This window comes from Chenopodium quinoa, unplaced genomic scaffold, assembly GCF_001683475.1.
Source record: "Chenopodium quinoa cultivar QQ74 unplaced genomic scaffold, ASM168347v1, whole genome shotgun sequence".
NCBI lineage: Eukaryota > Viridiplantae > Streptophyta > Magnoliopsida > Caryophyllales > Amaranthaceae > Chenopodium > Chenopodium quinoa.
Window position 1 is genome coordinate 4,656,170 of NW_018743574.1, and position 17,465 is coordinate 4,673,634.

A 17,465-nucleotide genomic window follows, 5' to 3' on the forward strand; every position below is an offset into this window, starting at 1 on the left:
TCGCAATAAGGGAACCTGAGGAAGGCAATGGATCGCCGAGGGTTCCCCAGCCAACACCCCAATCTCCTCAAAAGACCCCTCCACCACCTCCTGAGATGGAGGTGGATCAGAGAACTCCCGGACCTAAGGGAGGGGTCCAAGAAGAAATCAAGGAGAGTGCTGCTGAGCACGGAAATAAAGATGCCGTGATGTCAAGTGCTGAAGGCTTCACGGCAGATATCGCAAGAGAGGTTGAGGCTTTCGTCCTCACCCCTGAAGAAGAGGAGGTCATAGTACTTGACTCCTCTGAGAAGGACGATGCTGAGACAACCAAAGCTAATCAAGCTCCATCGTCGTCCTTCCCTTCTTTCCAGACTCTGCATTCTGGAGAAATGGGTTTCTCGGCCCCCCGAATTCCAATCCCAGATCACATCTGGGACCTCATATGGGGTCAAAACCGAGAAGGAGCTGCAGCCTACTTCGGCAATTTTGCTGGCATGTCCGAAGTAGACAGGGCAAGGATCTGGTCGCTGAAGGCCACTGCTGGGATGGGCGAATCCAGTAGATCAGTTCCTGACCCAGCCAGGTCTAACCAACTGCTGATGATGCAGGTAATTTTCCTTGCCTTGATTTCTTTCTGAACTCAACCTTTCAGCTATTATTTTTTACTTTTTTAACTTGTGCCCCTGTTTTCAGTTCGTGCACAATCAGACTCTCACTGTAGAGCTGATAGATTCCCTACAAGATAGGGTGGACGCTGCCAAGCACGATCAAAGGGTAGCCGAGGAAGAGCTAAAGCTTGCTAAGCTGAAGCAGGCAGCAGCTGAAGAGAAGCAGCAGGAGGTTGAGGAGTACGGTAAAAAAGCTGCCGAAGCTCTGAAAACCTTCTGTGATGCTATGGAGATGGAGGTTTTTCCCCCACTGATGGAAGGGGAAAAATTCCTCCAAGAGCACCTGGGGGTGGACATCTCCAAGTTCAAGGCTGCTATCGAGAGCCGAATCCAAGGAGCTGCTGCACAGGCTGAGGTGCAGCATCAGCTAGAATCTCTTGAAGCCAGCAGAATGGCTGCTGAAGAGATGCTCCAAGCTAGGGATGTCCAACTCTCAAGGGCTGCTGCTGCTGCTGAAGCTCAAAGAGCTAAGCTACAAGAGGCTGAGGATCAGCTCACTGCCAAGAAGGAAGAAATGGTCCAAGTTCAGGCCGAGGCTTCCCAGGTTCAGCAAGAGTTTACCGAGCTGAAAGGCTCCTCCTCCAAGCTCGTCGATGAGCTGAAGAGATCCGAGGAAGACTTGGAGGAGACGAAGAAGAAGTTGGCCGATGCTGAGGCTCTACTCAAAGTCCGTATCTATACCCAAGAAGAGTATGAAATGGGTTTTAGAAACGGGTTCAGAGTGTGCCGAAGGGTCTGCCTTCATGCTGAGCCGAAGCTGGACTGGTCCAAATGTGCTGAATGGGTCCAAGATCCCGAAGACCCTCACATGAAGTATGCCACTCCAATCGAAGCTGAAATCCTTAAGGCTGAGGAAGCCGAGGAAGAAGCTGAGAGGATGGAGTTGGAGGCTGAGCAGAGGGAAAGGGAGGCTCGGCAGAGTGCAAAGCCTGCTTCTTCTGCTGCTGGAGCTGAGACCACCATTGGGCCCAATGAAGCTGATCAGTCTGATCCTCAGGCTGAAGCATAGGAACTCGGGCAGTCGTCTTCAGAATCTTGCGGTTCATCATGCGCTCAACTTTAGACTCGCCGCTTTCTGAGTTTTTTGCCTTGTTTTTTGCTTCAGCTTGCCTTGTCGTACAGCAGTTTTACTTTTTGCTTATGTACGTATTTCGGCAGCTGTTATTTTCCGCTTGTGGGCGGCTGCCGACTATTTTTGTAATTCAACACTTTTATTTCAAAGAAGTTCACTTTCTCAGCTTTCTTGTGTATTTTTTTTCTTCGCTTTACCAGTCTTCGCACTTTATTGCTTTCTTTGAATGATCTTTCAAATATTTGCTAAGTGCAGAACTTCGGCTAGCGAGAATCATTTCTGCTGAGACTTCTTTTTGCCGTTTGTACTCGGATGTTTTCAACTTGTGAAAAAACTGACATAAGTATCAAACTTCGGCTGAGCTGAAGGGTATTAGATCAGTTGTGCCATTTCTCTATTTCCCTCTGCCCCCCAGAAATCTGAAGATGAGGTCTTCTGAATTCTGGAATGGCTGATAATTTTTCTCGGCTAAGCCGAGGATCTTTGAACACTTTGCTTTATTTTCTACATCTGTTTTTAAAGTACTGATTTCCCACCTGAGAGTTTTCACTCTAGAGATGGTACTCTTGTGACACTTTCTTCAATTCATCCAAGGGAACAACTATCCGAAACACCATGCCGGGGCAGCAGTTTATCTGAAGTGCGAGGCATCATCATGCAATACTTCAGAGTTGCAACTACCACCCGGAACTGATTCATCCGAAGTACAAGGCATCACTATGCAATACTTCGGGGCTTTATCAGTTCCTATTTTTTAGGCTATGTTTCGGATAAGTCTATGGCCTTTTTGCCCAAAGGAACAGATTCTCCGAAGTACAAGGCATCACTATGCAATACTTCGGGCTTGTATCCTTTTTTGGCAGGTTTTACGGCTTGCCGAGGTACAAGGCATCATTATGCAATACCCCGGACAGCGCCGAATGAAACCTTGAATTTTTGAAAAACCGTAGAAAGCATAAAGACTTAAAGAATACACGCAATCTGAATGAATACTGGCTCGATGGCCTTTTTGTAAACAAAATCAGTGTACTTACATAGAATACACATAGTATTTTTTGAGCACATCGGCATTCCAATGGTTTTTCAGCTCGGTGCCATCCATTTGTTTGAGTCTGAAGGTACCGGGCTGAAGCTCTTGATAAATTTCATAAGGTCCCTCCCAAGATGCTGAGAGTTTGCCATGAATGCGACTTTTTTGAACAGCTGCAGCATTCCTCAGAACTAAATCCCCAACTCTGAGAGGTCGTTGATAGACTCTTCGGTTGTAGGATTTGCTCATTCTGAGCTTGTGTGCAGCCATCCTTTCTCGGGCTAGATCTCTAATCTCGTCAAGGAAGTCGAGGGACTCTTTCATGAGCTGCTCATTTTCCTCGGCTGAGAAGAGATTCACTCGTAGGCTTTCTGAGCCCACTTCCACTGGAAGCACTGCTTCGGATCCATACACCAGCTGAAAAGGTGAATGCCCCGTTGCCTCCTTCTCGGTTGTCCGGAGTGACCAGAGGGTTCCCGGAAGTTCCTCTACCCACTTGGACTTTTGATCCTCTACTCTTTTTCTGAGAGCGTTAAGGATCTGTTTATTTGCGGCTTCGGCTTGGCCATTACTCTGAGGGTGGCAAACCGCGGAGTAAGCCAATTTTATCCCGAATTGATCAGTGTATCGGCGCAAGGGCAGGTTGTCAAACTGTCTGCCGTGGTCGAACACAAAAACTTTTGGGATGCCGAACCGAGTTATTATGTTCTGCCAGATGAACTGTCTGACAGTTTGCTCAGATATGCTTGAAGCAGCTTCCGCTTCAATCCATTTGCTGAAATAGTCGATTCCGACTATCAGCCACTTTCTTTTGTATGGGGCCTCGGGAAAGGGTCCCAGAATATCCAACCCCCATTGTGCAAATGGAAGAGGATTAAGAATTGGCTGGAGATCTTGGCATGGCCGATGGATCACCGGTGCAAATTTTTGGCATTTCTCGCATTTTCTGACCATGTTCTTTGCATCCGAGATCATTGTAGGCCAAAAATACCCTGCCCTGAGAGCTTTGTGGGCTAAGGTTCTCCCTCCTATGTGGTTTCCGCAGATGCCGAGGTGAATCTCTCGGAGAATATAGTCGGCATCCGTTGGACCCACGCATTTCAACAATGGAGCGGAGAAGGATTTTCTGAGGAGTTGGCCGCCGAAGACGAGGAATCGTGAACTGATCCGCTTTATCTTGGAGGCCGAATTCCTATCCTCGGGGAGCTCGTCCCTGAGTTTATAAGCCAGGATGTCATCCATCCAGCTCGGCTCGAGTGCAGCGCAGCAGATTGATATTGCTTCGGCTACACTCTTTTCTCGGCGCACCTCCACATAGACAGAACGGCTTAACTCAGTCAGAGTTGAGCTTGCAAGTTTGGAGAGTGCGTCCGCTTGAGCATTTTGACCCCTTGGGATCAGCTCTACTTCGAAAGATCTCAGCTTCGCAATTGTCGATTTGATCCTTGTGAGGTAAGCTGCCATTGAAGGCTCTTTAGCCTCATACTCCCCCCGGATCTGATTGGCGACCAGCTGAGAATCTGTCTTGAGGTAGACATGCTCGGCTTCCAACGATATGCACAGGTCTAAGCCAGCAATGGCTGCTTCATATTCGGCCTCGTTGTTAGAGGCTTTGAATGAAAATTTTAGTGCATACTCGAAGGTTTTGCCTTCGGGAGAGGTAATGACGACCCCTGCCCCCGAACCGTTCACGGTGGAGGACCCATCCGTGAAGACGGTCCAGATTTTCCTCCTTGCATCCAGAGTCTCCTGATAGGAGCACTCGGCCAAGAAGTCTGCCAAGGCTTGCGCCTTGATGGCTGTTCTCGGCTGATAACCGATACTGAACTCGGTGAGCTCGAAAGCCCACTTTGCTAGTCTACCGGATTTTTCAACCTTGCCGAGGACTTTCTCTAACGGCTGATCAGTTAGAACCGCTATTTGATGAGAATCAAAATAGGGTCGCAACTTCCGAGCAGCCACCACCACTGCATAAGCCACTTTTTCTAACAATGGGTAGCGCGTCTCGGCATCCGTCAGGGTGTGGCTGACGAAATAGATCGGCTGTTGAACTTTTTCTTCTTCCCTTAGCAGCACCGCGCTTACCGTGGCTGGACTGACCGCCACGTATAAGTATAGGATGTCTCCTACAACTGGCCTTGCCAGTGTTGGGAGTTGAGCCAGGTGTTCACGGAGCTGCTGAAAGGCTGACTTTTGTTCGTCTCCCCATTCAATGCCTTTTGAATTTTGGAGCTTCAGCGCCTTGAAGAAAGGGAGCCCTTTGTCTGAGGCTCGTGAGATGAACCTGGACAAGGCAGCCATTCTCCCGGCTAGACGCTGAATATCCCTTTTTGTCTTCGGCTCGGGGAGGTCTAAAGCAGCTTGTACTTTGGCGGGGTTTGCATCAATCCCCCTCTTGCTGACCATGAAGCCGAGGAACTTGCCTGACTTCACGCCGAAGACACATTTCTTCGGATTCAGCTTCATTTTGTATTTTCTGAGGGTGGCGAAGGTTTCGGCTAGGTCCGTGACATGATCTTTTTCTTTTATGCTTTTGACGATTGAGTCGTCAACATAAACCTCCATGTTTCGGCCTTTTTGCTCGGCGAAAACCTGATCAACCAACCTCTGATATGTTGCCCCCGCATTTTTCAATCCGAAGGGCATCATTCTGTAATTGTACAACCCGGAACTTGTTATGAACGCTGTTTTAGCTCGGTCCTCGGGGTGCATGAAGATCTGATGATATCCCGAGAATGCGTCCATGAAACTGAGCAGAGCATGCCCGCTTGTCGAGTCGACCAGTTGGTCGATCCTCGGCAGCGGATAGGAGTCCTTGGGACATGCCCTATTCAGGTCCGTGAAGTCAACGCACATCCTCCAGTTACCATTTGCCTTCTGAACCATTACAACATTGGCCAGCCACTCCGGATACTGACAGGGTTCAATGAACCCAGCATCTAGGAGCTTATCGACCTCAGCTGCGATGTTCTGGTTCTTTTCGGCGGAGTAGTTCCGCTTTTTCTGCTTAATGGGTCGACTGGAGGGGTCGACATTAAGCCTATGGGAGACGAAGTCCGGATCAATCCCGGGCATTTCTGCGGCTGAGAAGGCGAACACGTCTCCACTGGCCCGTAGGAGTTGGACGAGTGCCGCACGGGTGTTTGGCTCCAGTGACGACCCGATGCTAACACATCTGTTCGGATCTCCTACGGTCAGTTCTATTGACTCGGTCAGGTCATCCGTCTCCATGCTCTTAGAGTTGGATTCCTCGAATTCCGGCCTGCTATCAATATTAGCAGACTTTCCTGACCGCGGCTGGCCATCAGAGTCGTTCGGCTCTGAGGCGGAGTCAGCCTTTTGGCCCCCATCAGATTTCTCGTTGTCTGGGGCTTCATTAGCCGAAACGTCTGAGCCTCTCGGCTTTTTGGCGTTTCGGTCCCGGTGCTTTTCCTCCCCATCGCCACGGTCGCCTCGGCGAGACGTGGATGGCTTGAGGTGATTGCATCGGCGGGCTTCTTTTTGACTGCCCTTTATTTTCTCGGAGCGTCCCTCGTCTGAAACGTATATCATGATTTGATGATACGTGGAGACGACTCCTTGAATGCCGTGAATGAGGGGTCTCCCCATGATCACGTTGTATGCAGATGGAGCATCTACGACCAAAAATTCGGCCATGATATTCCTAGCTGCTCGGCCTTCGCCGATGGTGACAGGAAGTGTAATCTTCCCGTCAGGATACGATGAAGAGCCGTTGAATCCAGACACCGGGTAGGGTGCGGGGTCCAGGTGCTCGGCTCCCATCCTCAGCTGGTCGAACGCTCCTCGGAAGAGGATGTTCGCCCCGCTACCGCCGTCGACGAGGGTCCGCCAGACGTTGCGGTTGGCGATGCCCAGAATGATTACTAGTGGGTCATCGTGGGGGTATACCACCCCCTCACAGTCTTCGGCTGTGAACAGGATGTTCGGCGCCGGTGACTGGGACTGCCGAAGCTCAGCCTGATGAATCTGATGGGTTAGACCCCTCAGTTGGCGTTTGGCTGTGCCTCGCGAGATTCCCCCGGAAATAACCAGGATGTCGAGGGACTCCTTGCCCTGAGGTCCCTTATCCTTCTTCCGAGCGAAGTTGAGGTCTTGCCGAGAATCTTTTTCAGCTTTTTTCTCCTCGCGCCTGTCCGCGAGGTATTGGCTCAGGTACCCCTTGCGGACCAGATCCTCAATCTGGTCCTTCAGCTGGACGCAGTCCTCGGTGCGATGTCCGGGTGAGTCATGGAACTCGCACCACTGGTCCTTTCCCCTCGTCTGATGCCAGGGAGGCAACGGACGAGGTTTTTTGAATCTCCCCTCGTCCTTCGTCGTGCTGAAAATCTTAGCACGGGGAAGGGAGAGTGGAGTGTATGAATCGTACCTTCCCGTGTAGGGAAAGTGTCTTTCCTTCTTCGGCTCGGCAGCAGAGGACGGTTCTGAGGCCTTAGCCTTCCCTTTCCTCTGCGCCGAGACTTCGGGCTGCTGCCCTTTCGGCTTGTCAATTCTCGGACGAGACTGAGACCTGGATCTGTTCCACTCCTCGGCTCGGATGAACCTATCCGATGCTTCCAAGGCTTCCTCCAGGGTCTGCGGGGGATGCATGACCATGAAGTCCAGGAACTTTCCAGCTTGGAGGCCGTTCCGTAGCGCGAACACGGCCAGGCCTTGATCCAGGCTTGTGATTCCGGATGACTCGTTGCTGAAGCGAGTCAGATAGTCGCGGAGGCTCTCGTCCTCCGCCTGCTGCAGACTCATTAGCTCTGCAGTGGTCTTCTCTCGGCGGTTGGCCGTAGAGAATTTGCTCTTGAACTTGTTGGAGAGGTCGTTCCAACCGGTTATGGAGCCTTCCTCGAGCCCTTTGGTGATCCAGGATTGGGCAACACCTTTGAGGGTCGTAGGAAAGTACTTACACCAGGTAGCCTCAGACCTCGGGTTCAGATACATGTGCCCCTCGTAAGAGGCAATGTGATCCTTAGGATCTGAGGTACCATCGTAAGTAATATGTGCCGGGATTTTGACCGTTGGCACATGCTCTTCCAGAATCCACTTCTGGAAGGGCGAGTTCGATGGAACCATGACCGCCTTCCCCTTGTACCCGGCCTTAGGGACCTCGCTCCCTCCTCTCTCAGAGGTGGAAGTGGTTTTCGTCCCCGGCTGAGACAAGGTTGGGTGGGGTCCGGTATCCTCTGGGAAGGTGAGGCGGCTATGCACACTCACCTCCCTCGAACCCAAGCGTTCGTGAACGCTTCGGCGGGCGAATTCCGGGTCCTTGGAGGGCCCCATGGAATTCTGAGCTTCGGAGTGGTCAGAGGGTTGAGGGTTCCTCCTCCTCTCCTTACTGGAGTTTCGGGTGTCCCCTCGCCACCTCTGGCCGAGCTGTCTATGTGGTGGAACTTGTCCACCATCATCCTGACCGATCCTCCTTTTCAGGTTTCTCGGCTGGTGATCATCAGGCATCTGGATTGGAGCCCCTTGAGCTTTAAGGAACTCCATGCAGATGGCCACTGCTCTGGCCACTTCCTCGGTGGAGGGTCCGGAGGGAGGAGTCTCCTGCGGATGTGACCTGGATTGCACGCTATGGCGCGGCGGGGAGTTCCTCGCACCTGAGCCACTCGGTCTCGGGGATGGCCCCGGCTGCCGAGTGTGGTGCGAGGTGTTCTCCTCCTGGAGGCTAGGACCTCTTGAGGCTTCCCTTTCCGGAGAAATGGGGGCCTCCGATTCGGAAGAGGCTTGCTCCGGGGAGGGATAAACCGGCTGGCGTTCCCTCACCGTAATCCGGCCTCCTCCCTTCTTAGCCTTCTTGGAACTCTTTCCACTCTTAGTCATGGCGACTGCCGGAGTGTTTGATGACTGACGCGAAATTTAGTAGCGTTCCCCACAGACGGCGCCAAATTGTTTCGGATGAAAACAATCGAATCTCGGAAGATCCTTTTATCTTGAGGGAACTTGGTCTCGGTCCGAACGACGCCGGAGCCGAGGGTTTCCTGCACAACAAATACACGTAAACTAGCCTCGGGGGGGACGCCGAGGAAGGCCCCTCCGATGCTTAAGTCAGTATATTAGAGAGAGAAAGCTGTGCAAGAGTTTAGTTGCTTGAGGCTTATTGTCTTTGTCTTTCCACTTACCCTCCTTGCCAAGAATTGACCAAATTGTTGGCTTTTATACCTTGGCTAATGAAGGAGGCGGATTGGGCCCGGAAATCAGTTGGGCTGGGCCAAGCTGATTGGGCCGTTGACTGACCTTGACATGGCTTTGAGGATGTTGATTTTTGACTTTAGCATGTTTGGAGAGTTGAACCTTTGCCTTGGGCTTTTAATTGGATCATTCAGTGACCAGGCCCAATTGGACTAAATTGGACCCAAACAGTAATGATAGCACAATCCCCACTGAAATCTTTGAAGTATTTAAAATATATTAATTTCATTAATAATCAAAAATTAGCACAAGGTCAATATAATAAAGTATAAACAGGAAGTATTTAAATTATACTCCATAGTAGTATAGTGAGAACCAACTTTAATTTGATTTATATTATACGAGTACAGTATTTCAGCCGTTATGAAGAAGGTTCTCATCACCTTTTGACCTCCCCCCCAAAGTGGCTTTATTATGGGAGTACAGTTTGAAAGAGATGTTGCTAAATTAATATTGGTACTACTATTCCAGTCTTCCCTAAACATGGCTCTAGTTATAGTACGGATAAGATATGGCCGCACATGCGACATGCCTGCTCGACAAGCCATGTTACGATAAATCTTCATTGAGTTTTTCGTTGGATAATCATGACACGTCTAGACATGAACACTTAAACACATATGCTGGACATGATGGGCATGTGCACAGATGTACCTTCATTAGTTAACCTTTACTACGTTGTGGCTCAACACAAGGCACAACCATTGCTTCATATTATATAAGCCGGTTATAATTCTAAAAACTTTATACACACATTTAAATTAATCTACACATGTAGAACATTTGCTTTTTATGAAAAACAAATGTATTCCGTACATGATAACCCATATATATCAATTAGCAATATAGCATAGTAGCATGGTGGGTCAGAAGTGAATTTCACGAACCAACATTGCCTGCCACTACGCCATCCTTACAGCAAGCAATATTGGGATCTTCTTCTTAATCTGTCTCTTTGATGGCCCCATTTTCATCCTAATTAAGAAATCTTTGTGTATCTAATTGAACACTTTAATAGTCATAAAACTTTGTGAAATCTAGCTTGTATTGCTAAGGTGGGACAATACAGAAATTGTTTTTATTTTTATTTCCATAACAAATTAGTATTATCTGCAAGATTGCAAGTGCAATTAATTATAATTAATTGCATCTATGAATTAACCTCTCACACATCTTTTATTTAACCCTAACAATTTTGATTTGTAACATATAAATTCAATTAACAACTAAATCCTAGCACATTCTAATTCAATATTTGACTAACGTTGTCACTTTAAAAGATAATATCAATTTGGATACTCTTGTAATCTTGTTGATCAATGAACAAAGAGAGTAGAATGGAACTAATATCATCATTATTCCAATACTTGAATCAATACTTTCATGAATTGAAGATAGGAATTTTATCAAGAGAGAGTTATGAGGTAATATTTGATCAATTTGAAGTCATTGTCAATTACATTAGGTGATATTTTTTTCATCATTTTGATAATTACAATTTGTTGTTCTAATAAGTTACAATTACGTTGTTGTTGGTAAAGCTTTTGTCTTCTGGAGTACCAACTACGTAGCACATTGGAGAATTTAGAATTGCAGTGCAACTGGCCCATGTAGAAGAAAAAAGGCCCATATTCTGTTTTTTCATTAGACCAAGGCCCACATTGATTATGATCCAATGCAAAGCCCAATTGGACTGGATTTATCAGCTAAAATCAAAGAGACCTTTGCTGAAGATAACTCAAGCGGCTTGTAGCAGACCTGAATCTCTAACTTTCAAGAGCTTCACTCAACTCAAGTTTTAAGCAATATTAAAGTTTCTATACAGTTACGAGATGTATGTGTAATTATAATGGAGTAGCAAGTTTTATTTATGTGAGTTAGTTAATGTGACTTTAAGATCGTTTCCTACATGAGTTTGCTGTTATTGTAGTCCCATTTGCTATAAACAAACAAATAACTACTTATTTATCAAACACTTTATTACAACAGCTAATACAATTAATTTTAGCTTTTACTAATTTAAACAATTTCATACAAATTTATTGCCTATTAGTTTATGATTAGTTATAAATTACTCAGTACTTAATAATTCTTGCATTTGGGATAGATGTCTACTGATACAACTTTTTCTCCCCTAACAATTTTTTATTTTTATTTTTTAATTTTTATTTTTTTTATGTCACCTAAAAACTAAAGTAACATCTATTTGGTGCAGCAAGTCACACCATGCGGCAGGAGTTACCCAAGTTTTTTTTTTTTCTAGAGATTACTTGAGTTTTTCAGTCAGGGGTTACTTAAATTTTTCAGTCAGGGGTTACTTGAGGGATTCGGACAGGGGTTACTCGAGGGGTTCACTTAACTAAGAGTTAAGGGATTACTCGAGTTTCTCAATCATGCCTTATACAAAAAATTGTGACTCGAGTAATCCATGACCGAGAAATTCAAGTAATCCTTGACCAAGAAACTCAAGTAGCCCCGAAAACTTGAGTTTCTCAAGTAACAAAAGGTGTCATTTTACACCAAGAAACTCAAGTAACCCCAGACTGAGAAACTCAAGTAATCCCAAAAAACTCAAGTAATCCCTAACCGAGAAACTCAAATAATCCCTACCCTACGATACAACGCCCCGCATATATAAATTTGTGAAATTAAAGACCAAAAAGAAGGACCCCATTCACTGGAAGCATTACCAATACGGCAATCAAGGAAGAATCAATGACCAATTAAAAAACTCTGATTCAACTCCAAGTCAACAAACAGAAATCAACTCTAAAACTGGAGAAACTTAACAAAGTGAACTAATACCCAAAAGCCAGAAAAATGAGAGCAGAGACAATAACACTAGTGCTAGTAAACTTAGCAGGAATAATGGAGAAAGCAGACGAATCATTACTACCAGGTGTTTACAAAGAAGTTGGAGCAGCACTTCATACAGACCCAACTGGGTTGGGCTCACTAACACTATTCAGATCCATTGTTCAAACCTCATGTTATCCACTTGCTGGTTATCTTGCTATTCGCCATAATCGAGCCCATGTTATTGCTCTCGGCGCTTTTCTTTGGTCTGCTGCTACTTTTCTCGTCGCTTTCTCCTCAACTTTTTTCCAGGTCTCTGTTTTTTTTTTCATTGACTTTTCTGCTTTTGATTGATCTACCTTACGTTGACTTTTTTAAACCAACATTTCATGTTTAGAGCCTAATTCACGAATTTTGTTCTAATCAGAGACCAATTTATTTACTACCAAGTATATAAGTAAAGTAATGCATAATGTTAGTAGTTTGTTTGATTCAGGGATTCTTAGGACATAAGGTATCTTCTAAAAAGGTGTTGGATTGGATTTGGATGGTTACATTTTATAATAAGTGATTTAAATAGTGATGAAAAATATTTCTATAGGAATTGTTTTGATGAAAAATTTAATTGTATCAATTGGGGACATTGTACTAGTAGTAAAGTTCTGAAAATTTAATGACCTGAAGTTTTGTTATTTATGGACAGCTCCCATCCATAACTCAATTGCTGGATCACTATTATGAATCTTCAATTCTGAGTTCTGATTGTATAATCAGGTGGCAGTGTCAAGGGCATTGAATGGTATTGGACTTGCTATTGTTATACCTTCAGTACAGTCCCTGGTTGCAGACTCCACTGATGACAGTAATCGTGGCACGGCGTTTGGATGGTTACATCTCACAAGTGGCCTTGGCTCAATCCTTGGAAACATCTGCTCAGTCTTGATAGCCTCAACGACCTTCATGGGAATCCCTGGCTGGAGGGTTGCTTTTCATTTAGTCGGAATAGTTAGTGTAATAGTTGGCATTCTAGTACGGCTGTTTGCCAGTGATCCCCGCTTTGTAGATGAGAGTGAGAAGGCAAAAGAGGGGAATCCGCGAGTGTCTTTTTGGGAAGAAATGAAGGAGGTGTTAGAAGTAGCAAAATCAGTAGTGCGAATACCATCCTTTCAAATATTTGTTTCTCAGGGTGTTGCTGGTTCATTTCCATGGTCAGCATTGTCATTTGTACCAATGTGGTTGGAGCTTATTGGGTTTTCCCATAAGACTACCGCGCTCCTTATGACTATATTTGCTATTGCCGGTGCTATAGGGGGGTTTTTTGGAGGTAGAATGGGGGATATCCTTTCAAGACGTTTGCCCAACTCTGGACGAATCATTCTGTCTCAGATAAGCTCTGGTTCTGCCATTCCATTGGCAGCAATATTGTTGTTAGGATTGCCGGATGAACCTTCCACTGCCTTTTGGCACGGTTTAGTTTTCTGTATTATGGGACTTATCATAACTTGGAATGCAGCAGCCACAAACAAGTATGTCCTGTTCCTCACTTAGGCCCTTTTTTTTTTTTCTTTTAATTGCAAAACCATTATCTGAACTTACCTTTTGGCTTGTACATTCACTGATGGTTATGGTTTATCAGCCCAATCTTTGCAGAAATAGTACCTGAGAAACATCGAACAAGCATATATGCATTGGATCGCTCTTTTGAGACTACACTAGCCTCATTTGCTCCTCCGGTAGTTGGTATCCTAGCTCAACATGTTTATGGATATAAGCCAGCTGAAGTAGGGTCATCAGATGCTGCAGTTATTGAAACTGACAGAGAAAATGGTGCATCACTTGCTAAGGCACTTTACACCGCGATTGGAATCCCATTTACAATTTGCTGCTTTATTTACTCCTTCCTTTACTGCACATACCCCAGAGATAGAGAGCGAGCGAAGATGCAAGCTTTGATAGAATCAGAGATGCAGTTAATGGAAGATGGCGTTTCTCCTACTCTATCAGAAGACTCCCCACTTCAATTTTCAGAATCAGATTATCAAAGTTTTAATGGTAGAAAATCAAAAAGTACTGGATATGGGGGTGATGATGGTCTTGAATTTGAATGAAAATGATCAAAAGACCCTGCTTCCACCCCAAGTACCTCTGTCAGATTCTAGAAAACCAATGTGATTGTAAGGTCATCTTTTTTTTTATAAAATAACTTTTTCAAATTTACTACTCAAAAATGTATATACATGTCTTACTTTGAGTTTGAGAATATTCATTACTCATATTACATGCTTCTCTACTTGACTACTATCATTTTTGTAATACCAGAAACATTGTGTCTTAAAATTAAAGCCATCAGTTCTGTCATTCCATTAGCAGCAATATTATATAGCTAGGATGTAATTCAAACTCCGATAAATTCCGTGATAATCTAAGGATGATCTACTGTATCCTTTGTTACTAGCATATTTTTATTATCTAAAGGCAGCGGTTAATGCTTAATTAAGACGTGATTTATACAATGGGACTTATCTACTTGTGATATCTTTTGGTTTTCTTTTTATTTTTTTGTCGTTTATGTGTAGCAAAGCCTTGAAAGATGAAACTTGTCTGCCAAATTCATGTAAGATCTGCAACTTTTAACTTGTTAGATAGTATAATTGAGCAAATATATAAGAAAGCTTAATCTACTCTTAAGAAATAATTAACATTAACCTCTTAGACAAGCTATGTGGAATATTTTCACATGCTTATATGATCTTCCAGTTAAATACTGGAGTATAGTCCACGCATGAAACAAGCAAAGAGTTTATTTTTTCAATATTAACATATTATATGTGCAACTGGTTCCTTAAATTAGTGCTTAAACTTGGTCTTTTTACTAGACAACTTAGAGTAAATGGCTTCATCTGAATGATATTTCAATTCTTGGTTTATTAAATGTCAAAAGGCGCGAATTTTCTGTCTGTTGACCTGTTGCTTCAGCTCTGGAAGAAACTATTTTAGGCTCTCATCAGAGTTTAAAACTTAGAAGACAGTGAAAAGCCTGGAACGCAAAGTTATTATAGTGTTTTTTCATGTAAAAATAATGGTATTAATCCCAAAAATGGGCCAAATCACTACCTTAAAGTCCTAAAGATTCCTAAATTACCCCGCGATTGGCAAACCTCGTGTAAGTACAACTTGTTGCTAACACTAAACAAGAAATTATATTAATCCCATAAGTCATAAGAGAGGCAAAAGAAAAAGTGTTACAAAAATGAGTCCTGAGGCAGTAACACTGCTGCTGGCAAATATAGCAGGTATACTAGAGAGAGCAGATGAGTCATTACTCCCAGGTGTATACAAAGAAGTCGGAGCTGCCCTGAATATTGATCCTACCGGTCTTGGCTCCCTCACACTCTTCAGATGCATAGTTCAGTCTTCTTGTTATCCTCTTGCTGCTTACCTTGCTACACGCCATGATCGAACCTTTGTCATTGCTCTCGGTGCATATCTTTGGGCTGCTGCCACCTTTCTTGTCGCCTTCTCCTCCACCTTCTTCCAGGTCTACCTCCTTTTCTTCCTTCTTGGTGTCAATTTTCAAGTTTTGTGGTTATGTTGCTTGCGTTGACTTTTTCTTTTGCAATTATCTCTGAAATCTGACTGATGCTGTTGGTTAGTAGTAGAAATAATTTGCTAAAATTGAATTGAAATGAAATAGGGAGCACAAATTTTGTTACTGTTTTTATAGTATCATTAATTCAATGTCAAATGTGATCTATCCATTAGCCTTCAAATGATCAATAGAAAAATCTTTAATAAGCTGCACTTTTGCCATTCATAATCATAATTAGCCCCACATAACTGATATAGCAGCCTACAGAAAGTATTAATTAAGATTTGCTAATTACATAGGTGGCGGTATCAAGAGCACTAAATGGTATAGGACTAGCCATTGTAATACCTGCAATTCAGTCACTTGTTGCAGACTCTACAGAAGAGAGCAGCCGTGGTATGGCATTTGGATGGTTGCAGCTAACAGGAAACATGGGAGCCATCCTAGGAAGTGTTTTCTCTGTCATAATAGCCTCTACATCTTACATGGGAATTCCGGGGTGGAGGTTAGCCTTCCATTTAGTCGGGATCATAAGCGTTGCAGTTGGCATATTAGTCCAAGTTTTTGCCACTGATCCGCGCTTTGCAAATAAAACTAGAAGTGACAGTACTTCAGACATGTCCTTCTCCTCAGAACTTAAGAAGGTACTGTTGGAAGCAAAATCTGTTATCCGAATTCCATCTTTTCAGATAATTGTAGCTCAGGGTGTTGCTGGAACGTTTCCTTGGTCAGGGCTATTCTCATTCGCTCCCATGTGGTTAGAACTCATTGGCTTCTCCCATGAAACAACCGCGTTCCTCATAACAATGTATGTGATTGGTAATTCTCTTGGAGGTTTATTTGGTGGCAAAATGGGAGATATCTTATCTAACAGACTGCCAAACTCTGGGAGAATTATTCTGTCTCAGATAAGTTCAGGGTCTGCAATTCCTTTGGCAGCAATTTTGTTCTTAGGACTACCAGATGATCCTGCAAGCTCTTTTAAGCATAGTTTGGTATTGTTCATCATGGGACTCACCACTTCATGGAACGCGCCAGCCACAAACAAGTATGTTTTTGTTACGAATTTCATATTTTGAGTAATTAATATAAAATTTGAACATAAAAAAACTGAATGTTTATTGCCTATTGTCAGTCCAATTTTTGCAGAAATAGTACCTGAGAAACATCGAACGAGCATTTATGCATTGGATTGTTCCTTTGAGTCGGTACTCAACTCGTTTGCTCCACCTCTAGTTGGTGTACTAGCTCAGCATGTATACGGCTACAAGCCTGTCCCAGAAGGATCATCAGAGTCTGCAGTGAAAGAAACTGACAGGGAGAATGCTACCGCGCTTGCAAAAGCTCTGAACATCAATTTCACAATCACAATGACTGTTTGCTGTGCTATCTATTCCTTCCTTTACTGCACTTATCCTAGAGACAGAGAACGAGCAAGGATGCAGAGTTTAATAGAATCCGAAACACAACTAATAGATGGCAGTCATTCTAACAAGCTTCAATTTTCAAAACTAGAAAAGCAAGATTATGATGATGATTCAAAGGATGAAAAGACCCTTCTAGCAACACAGGTACATGTATGAAAATCAATATATCAGGCAATGTAAAGTGCAAATACTGTCACTGTTTATTAAGCTAAGTAAGCTAACTCATTAGAGTTCTAATTCTAGGCATCTGATTGTTTTTTTATCACAGGTTTCAGGCCAAGTGTAAATATCTATTACTAAGCTATTCCGTTACACATAAGGGTACAATCACGACTTATTTGATAAGCGGTAATAAATAAGCCCTTGCAACATAACTATCGTAATTAATCGAGTAAATTAAATAAGCCTGGCTTCGTCATATAATAGATGCCGTGTGTAAAGACAATCATATATGAAGAAAAAGAAATGTGAAAACGGTCTTCAACCTTTCTTTCTTTATTGATCATGTGGTAGCTAAGCATATCTTTGAGTAGCTCCCTTCACTTGCTGTCATCATATCACATACTCACATGTGTTTTCATTTAATGTACTACTGATTCTTTCTGTTATTATAACATGCATCTACTTGTAATGGGAAACACTACTGAATTATTTATTTTAATTAATTTAACAAACAAATCTAGGTTAGCTTAATTATATA

The 17,465-nt window shown here is 44.0% G+C and overlaps 2 protein-coding genes across 2 annotated transcripts; both read left to right on the forward strand.

The window, feature by feature from the left end:
• Positions 1-11,094: 11,094 nt before the first annotated feature.
• Positions 11,095-13,969, forward strand: LOC110682201 (tetracycline resistance protein, class B-like). Its single transcript, XM_021858470.1, has 3 exons — positions 11,095-12,061; positions 12,524-13,275; positions 13,386-13,969. Exons 1-3 carry the CDS (start codon positions 11,774-11,776, stop codon positions 13,855-13,857), a joined length of 1,512 nt encoding a protein of 503 aa, XP_021714162.1. The 5' UTR covers positions 11,095-11,773; the 3' UTR covers positions 13,858-13,969.
• An 815-nt stretch (positions 13,970-14,784) lies between these two features.
• LOC110682202 lies at positions 14,785-17,317 on the forward strand. Its single transcript, XM_021858471.1, has 4 exons — positions 14,785-15,287; positions 15,638-16,386; positions 16,474-16,909; positions 17,034-17,317. The coding sequence occupies exons 1-4, from the start codon at positions 15,000-15,002 to the stop codon at positions 17,049-17,051; spliced, it is 1,491 nt and encodes a 496-aa protein (XP_021714163.1). The 5' UTR covers positions 14,785-14,999; the 3' UTR covers positions 17,052-17,317.
• The last annotated feature ends 148 nt before the right edge of the window (positions 17,318-17,465 follow it).

Coding starts and splice junctions, on each gene's coding strand:
- LOC110682201 (XM_021858470.1), top strand. CDS start 11,774: ATGAGAGCAGAGACAATAACACTAGTGCTAGTAAACTTAGCAGGAATA. Junction 12,062..12,523: donor TCTCCTCAACTTTTTTCCAG/GTCTCTGTTTTT, acceptor TTGTATAATCAG/GTGGCAGTGTCAAGGGCATT. Junction 13,276..13,385: donor AATGCAGCAGCCACAAACAA/GTATGTCCTGTT, acceptor ATGGTTTATCAG/CCCAATCTTTGCAGAAATAG.
- LOC110682202 (XM_021858471.1), top strand. CDS start 15,000: ATGAGTCCTGAGGCAGTAACACTGCTGCTGGCAAATATAGCAGGTATA. Junction 15,288..15,637: donor TCTCCTCCACCTTCTTCCAG/GTCTACCTCCTT, acceptor CTAATTACATAG/GTGGCGGTATCAAGAGCACT. Junction 16,387..16,473: donor AACGCGCCAGCCACAAACAA/GTATGTTTTTGT, acceptor GCCTATTGTCAG/TCCAATTTTTGCAGAAATAG.